At 40.3% G+C, this 7183-nt stretch overlaps 1 protein-coding gene and 1 pseudogene across 6 annotated transcripts in view; one reads left to right on the top strand and one right to left on the bottom strand.

The window, feature by feature from the left end:
- The first annotated feature begins 3288 nt into the window (after positions 1 to 3288).
- Positions 3289 to 7183, top strand: part of CENPC (centromere protein C) — an 89799-nt gene continuing 85904 nt past the window's right edge. For 3 of the 6 annotated variants that reach the window (XM_019928105.3, XM_019928103.3, XM_019928106.3), the window contains exon 1: positions 3296 to 3543. In XM_019928105.3, coding sequence (XP_019783664.1) covers positions 3526 to 3543 — 18 coding nt within the window. In that variant the 5' untranslated portion in view covers positions 3296 to 3525. Of the gene's footprint in view, positions 3544 to 7183 lie in introns of all 6 variants that reach the window. The other 3 variants (XM_073805309.1, XR_004526687.2, XM_019928102.3) reach the window with 3 other exon arrangements.
- Positions 5716 to 5871, bottom strand: LOC117312415 (large ribosomal subunit protein eL39-like; annotated as a pseudogene).

The following is a 7183-nucleotide window of genomic DNA, read 5'->3' as shown; positions in this document are numbered from 1 at the left end:
ACACGCACACCCCTTACATAGATAAGTAGTTGTGATGGAAAACTTCAAGATTTTAGTCAGCTGTCATGGCAATTCATAGGGATTGATCTTAATGTTTTTTTTGGAGGGGAGGGGCCTGTAATGACAAATCTGGGTTTTATAAACATTACTCCATCAACTAGCAACCCTATTTTAGGATGCTAAAATTATGGAGGGGCTAGTAAATACTAAGACAGATGCAGAGGGAACTGAAAAGTTTGGGAACTGTGGAATCTGCATAACTTTTTATTTTCATAAGGGTGCAGCTCCAATTTCTCTCTAGAACAGACCAGTTCATTATCTACATACCCCTGCATTCTATACCAGTATGTCATTTCATTTCAAGTTTCTCAAAATACCTCTGAGAGTTACTGTTTCCAGTGGAAGCTGGGGGATATAATTTTACACGTGGAACTTTACATCTATGACTATGCTTGCTAAAATTTCTCACTGAGAGTATAGTGATTAAGTGCTCAGTTCTGGAGTCAGAATGCTGGGGTTCATCCCCAGCTCCGCTGTTTAATGGTAGTGTGACCTTGGGCAAGTTACTTAAAGACTGTCCCAGTTCTGTTGTCTGTAAAATGTGGATATTAGTCCTCTTTTCTCATAGGAATGTTCTCAGAATTAAATAAGTTACTTCATGGAGAGCATTTATGACAGAACTTGCCATACAGTATGCACTCAATAAACGATAGTGTATATTATTAACTATTCCAAATGTGAGACCAAATTAAATAATGTAGTCTGGTTGGCAAAACTTCTCCTAGACCAAGTATAAAAATCTCCATAATATTGATAACACCAATAGCATTATTTATTGAATTCTCACTATGTTCTACGCATTTCAACTAGATCTTAAAAGGAATTAATCCATATCTCAACAACTTTAACGTTGTTCCCATTTTACAGACAAGACAGTTGAGAAACTTATAGTTTAATTAACTTGCCCATTATGGCAGAATTAGTGGAGGAGTGTGGAACTTGGGCTTGTCTGATTTCAGAGTTAATTCTCCATCCCTCTTTCCTACAAAAAAAAAAAAAAAGAAAAAAGAAAAAAGGTCTTAGCAGGTGATAACATTTGTTAAAGCATTGCAAGTTTTAAAAAATTTATTTGCTCAACTCTTGGTTAATGAATTTATTCAATAAGTAATGCATTTTTATTACCTAGTTATTGACTATATTCCCTACACTGTACATTTCATACCTGTGACATTTACTTTGCAACTGAAGTTTGTACCTCTGAATCTTCGTCACTTATTTCTCTCCTCCTCCCACACCCCTCCCCTCTGGCAACCACCTCTTTGTTCTCTGTATCTATAACTTTTTATGTCTTAAGTTTGCTCATTTGTTTTGTTTCTTAGATTCCACATATAAGTGAAATCATACAGCATTTGTCTTTCTCTTGTCTGACTTACTTCATATAGCATAATACCCTCTAGGTCCATCCCTGTTGTTGGAAATGGTAAAATTTCATTCCTTTTTATGGTCCAGTAGTATTCCATTATTTATATAAGTATATAAATATATATATATGCCATCTTCTTCATTCATTCATCTGTCGATGGGCACTTAGGCAGCTTCCATATCTTGTAAACAATGCTGCTATGTAAACAATGCTATTGTAAACAATGCTGCTATGAATATTGAGATGCATAAATCTTTTTGAATTAGTGTTTTTGTTTTCCTTGGATTAAATACCCAGGAGTGGAATTGCTGGATCATATGATAGTTCTATTTTTAATTTTTTGAGGAATATCCATTCTGTTTTCCATAGTGGCTGTACCAATTTACAGTCCCACCAACAGTGCACAAGAGTTCCCTTTTCTCCACATCTTTGCCAACACATGATTTTTGTTGTCTTTTTGATAACAGCCATTCTGACATGTGCTTGCAGTTTGTCTGCAAGTGATATCTTGAAGTGATATCTCCTTACGGTTTTGATTTGCACTTCCCTGATGATTAGTAATGTTGAGCATCTTTTAATGTGCCTATTAGCCATCTGTATGGCTTCTTCGGAAAAATGTGTATTCAATTCCTCTGCTCATTTTTTAATTGGGTTGTTTCTTAGATGTTGAGTTGTATGAGTTCTTTGTACATTTTGGATATTTACCCCTTATTGCATATATCACTTGTAAATAACTTCTCCCAATCAGTAGGTGGCCTTTTCATTTAGTTTATAATTTCCTTCGCTGTGCAAAAGTTTTTAGCTTGATTTGGTCCCATTTATTTATTTTTGCTTTTGTCTCCCTTGCCCGAGAAGAAAGTAACCCATTTTCTGATGTAAATTCCCTTGAAAATTTTTATTAAATCATAAAAATAGGTCATAGCTTCTTAGAATCATAAAATGGTCAGGTCTAGTCTTCAGAGCATCTAACTTAACTTTCCTATTATGTAATTAAGGAAACTGCCAGAACGGTGCCAGAGCTTGTCCTACATGACATAGCTAGTCCACTGAGCAGGTTTCAAGACTCCTGATTTAGGACTCCTTTCAGGACGTCACACTTAAATGATATATACTTACACAGATCATTTTGTTGGCAATGCCTCACAAAAATATTACCCACATTACCCACATATTTGGAAAAAAGAATACCTCATCCATCACCATTTTTACTGTACCATTATTGCTTTCAGAGATGATGCATAAACCGGCTGGGGTGTGGGTGACGAGCCTACACAGTAAAACATTACTCTTCAAACGTCTTCTGCCTCTTATCCTTCCAAGTATTACTTTTTACTTTATAAGAGAACCGTCAGGAAGTTTTACACCTTCTCTGCGTGGGAAGGAGAGAGAGACAGGGAGAGAGACAGAGAGGGAGAGGGAAAGAATGAAGCTGTGGTAGTGAGGGAGAGAGAGACGGGGGAGGGAGGGGGGAGAGGGAGAGGGAGGGGGGAGAGGGAGAGAGGAGAGGGAGAGGGAGAGAGAGAGAGGGAGGGAGGGAGGGAGGGGGAGAGAGAGGGAGGGAGAGGGAGAGAGAGAGAGGGAGGGAGGGGGGAGAGGGAGAGAGAGAGAGAGAGAGAGGAGAGAGAGAGAGAGAGAGAGAGAGAGAGAGAGAGAGAGAGAGAGAGAGGAGAGAGAGAGAGGGAGAGAGAGAGAGACTATGAAACTGTGGGAGTAAGGGACTAGGAGTCACGTGAGATGGGGGAAGGGCTACGACGTGATGGGGCGGGGCTCTTGGGAGGAGGAAGGCCGGACTGTGGGAGAGTACCAGTGAGGGGGCGGGCCCCTAACGGCTTTCTTCGTTTGGAGTCGAAGGGCCCATTCTGCGCATGTGCAGCCCATTTTAAATTGCGTAGTTGGATGCGCGCGAGTGGGCGCGCTCCCGGGCGCGCTCGCTGGATCGCGGCTCCTTAGTTCCCGCCATCTACCGCCTTTTTCGCTTAAGGTGCTACTGGGTTTCCGCCTGGCTGCTCTTCGGGTGACTCCGTCCTCGCTGGGCTGCCCGGAGCTGCGGCCCGTGTGAACTTCCGCCCCCAACCCCTGCGCGGGCTGAGCCGGGCCGGAACATGGCCGCGTGGGGGCTGGTAAGTGCAGGCCGCGGACCCCGCGAGGCTGGGAGAGTGAAGCTTTGGGCAGGTGTTGTGGCTTCTGGGGGGTTTCAGTGGGGAAGCCGCGCGAGTTTTTTGAGCTCGGGAGTGATCGGGTGCCGATAGCTAGAGTTAATTTACTTGTCGTGTTTCCTCAAGTCTTTTTGTAATCCCGGGCGTGACGGCGTCTTTCTCTTCAGAGAATCTTGCGATTTCTACTTTTTAGCCTAACTCCAGTTCCTAGTCCTCCAAATAATTTTCTGTCCTTAGAAGTATTGAAACGCCTTGAAAGTGTGCCTTTGCTTCAGAGTTGCTAGTGTAGAGAGGCGTCTGTTATTGACAGATAGTTTTCTGTGAGGCAGCTACTAGTTAAAAAGTGCAAGCTGTGAATGGCTGAAGGGGGCGGGAGCTCTTTTTTTGGCCTATTTCTGGACTCCCTTGGTATTCACTGTTCTATATTTCAGACTTCGCTTATGGTTACCATACTTTATACAACCCTTAGCAGCCCCTATCCTAAACTTGTGTTTTCTACTTTATCTCCCCTTTTAAGATCTTCAGCATGGATGAATAAGATATTCCCATTTATAATGAAGTTATATATGGATGCTTGTATGCATAAAAAGATGTATTGTGGAGAAAAACTGTTACCTGCCATTTCAGTAAATAACGAATGTTACCCACCTTCAAGCCACCAGCAACTGCAGCTGCCTGCAGGGTGTGCCTAAGGGGAATTAAGGATGGAGAAAAACAGGAAGCTGGCCCTAGATAGTTATGAGACTTATATAAGGAATAACTTCAATGAGCCCAGACTCTTGCATCTTCGCATTTATAGAGAAGCACTAAAAATCATTAACTTGAGGTGTCTGATTTTGATGTTTGACTACCTTTTTTTTCCTAGCCCAAACTCCTATATATCCTGGTCCCCCCCTTACCTCTTTGGAGCAGTTCCTCAGAGCTCGCTGAGAGCCTGTCTACTGGGCTGTAGTCCTCAGTAAGGTCCCCGAATAAAACTTAACTCGCAAATTTTAAGTTGCCCATTTTTTTTCAGTTGACAGTTATATATAATGTAAACAATGCAGGTGCTCATAGTAAAAAGTACTCCTATACCACCCTCTCGTACTGTTGACTAAAGAAAAATGCATGATTGCTGGGTCATATGGTAAGAGTACATTTACTTTTGTAAGAAACCACCAAGCTGTCCTCCAAAGTGGCTGTACTGTTTTGTCTTCCAAAATGAGAGTTCCCGTTGTTCCACTTTTACAGTTGTCATTGTTCCAAGTTTGGTCACACAACCAGATGGGTAGTGGTATCTGGTTTTAACTTGCATTACTGCTTGACATATGATGTGGAGCATCTTTTCTTATGCTTATTTGTCATCTGTGTATCTTCTTAAATGAGGTGTCTGTTAAGGTCTTTGAACCAGTTATTTTTTAATTGGGTTTTCTTTTTGTTGAGTTTTAAGTGCTTTTTTATATTTTGGATAACAGTCCTTATCAGATGTGCCTTTTGCAACTATCTTCTCTTGGTCTGTGGCTTGTCTTCTCATTCTTTATCTCTTTTTTTTTAAACCATGATCTGTGTTTTATTTGTATCAGTGTTGGTATGTGTTTAAAATCTATGATTAATAATAATAATATTAATGATATTGTTAATAAACAACTTATTTTCTCACTGTGATCTCTGCCTTTCTGTTATGAATTTCCCCTATCTTTAAGATGATGCCCTTCAGAATATGGGAAGCTTAGACTGGTTGAAGCTTGTCTTAGTTCTCACATTGACTGCTTTCCCTGCTTTTCATGCCTCCAGTCAACCTTCTGTAATCATTGCCCTTGTGTCTCCTTATTTCAAAGTTCTCTTTCCTTCTCCCGGGGTATTGCACTTGTTTTCTCAGACTGAGGAGGAGAGAGAGAGACAAAACTGAAGCTGGAAGAGCAGCTGCTGGTCCACTCTGCTGTGTTCTCATTCTTTTGACCAAAGTTCACTTTTATTTTACAACAAAAGTTCTCACCAGAGCACTAGTGCAGACACACTGACACAAAGAGAAAAATCATTTTCCCGATAAAACACATCCAGCTGTTCGGATAGTAGTGATTCTTCAGAGTGATATGGTAAGATGCAAGTGCCCTTGACACAGCATAAATATGTGTGCCACCTCATGTGCAGGGCTCCTTATAGACCCAGCTTGGTTCTTCTCCGGTGTTTTCTCTTGGAGTTGTACCTGATTTTATTACCAGTTTTCATTCAGATCCATTGGGGCATGGGATGATTCTGCTTTTGTTCCTTGGCCAGGAATCACTTGATCCTTAAAGTCTGGTGAGAAGACATGGCTAGGAGCAAATTCCCACAGTCCACTTTTAAAATACCTATCATAACCTTAGAGTTGTCTTGAGCCTTTTAGTTCTAACATCTGACTTTGTGTCATAACTCATTTGAAAGACAAGGGGAGAAGGGAGTTGAAAGATTATCCTCAGTCATTCCTGTACTTAAGTGGTTTCTAACTGGGTGTGATTTTGCCCTGTAGGAGACGTTTGGTGTTGTCTGGAAAAATTGGTGGTTGTCCTGAGAAAGCATCGATGAGGGGGTGCTAAGAGCATCTAGGTGGAGGCCAGGGATGCTGCAAGCATCCTCCCAATGCACAGGACAGGCCCTCACAACAAAGAGAGTCAGCCCCAAATGTCATTAGTGCTAGGGTTGAGAAACCCTGCTGTATTGTATATTATTTTCTTTGAGAAAAATAATCTCACAGTGAATGGAAGAAAGTAAAATTGAAATTGAGTGAAAAATGAGTTGAAGTTGCAAGTTTTTGAATGTGTATTTATTTTGAAAATCAAAAAATTTTGTGTTCTAACTTTTAATTTAGAATTAAGAGATCTCTTTTGTCTTATTCACCACTTGTTTTCTAGTGTGCCTAAATAGCATTTGGCCTTGTAGTAGATGCTCGATTTCATATTTGCTGAAGGAAAGAACTGTCTTAGCCTTAAAATTTTTCTATTTAAAAGAGGAACAGAGTACTTTACAGGTGTTATTTAATGTTCAAAAACATTTAGTGGGCAAATATGATGACTCTATCATTTTATTTATTAAATTAGGAGAAGAGTGACCTTAAATGAGGCCTTGGAAGGGAGTTAACTAACATTCTCAGGGTTTTACTTAAGTGTTTCAGAATGCTGAGTACTGATGAGAGACCTAAGTGCTTGAGTTAATTTTCCATCAAATGACTTGTGATAAAATGCAGATGTGTTAGATGTCTTTGTTCCTTAGTTTGCTATCTATAAAATAGATTTAATCTTTTGCTCCTTAGGTACCTCCTGAAGATAACAGGCTGTGTGAAACACTCTCACCTTCTTTAAAGAAAGACACTTTTATCTCATAAATTTTTGGTCTTATTTATTTGGCATATCAAAAAGATAACAAAAAATGGTGTTTGTGTGGTATACAATGCACTCGGCAAGGCTCTGGGAAGAATATAAGCTAGCTTAAAACAAAGTTTCTGCTCTAGTTTCTTAAAATCTAATAGAGGTCTTCATCTTTCTGAATAATTCAATTCAAAAGTGAAGCAAGGTGGCAGCAGTCACCGTGCGTGGGAAACTACAGTGGTCCAAAGTTGTGTGTAGGAGCCTTAGTAGAGTCAGGAGCG

This window comes from Tursiops truncatus, chromosome 5 (assembly GCF_011762595.2).
Source record: "Tursiops truncatus isolate mTurTru1 chromosome 5, mTurTru1.mat.Y, whole genome shotgun sequence".
Lineage (NCBI taxonomy): Eukaryota > Metazoa > Chordata > Mammalia > Artiodactyla > Delphinidae > Tursiops > Tursiops truncatus.
Note: the sequence above shows the minus strand (reverse complement) of the source record. Positions and strands in the feature narration are given on the sequence as shown.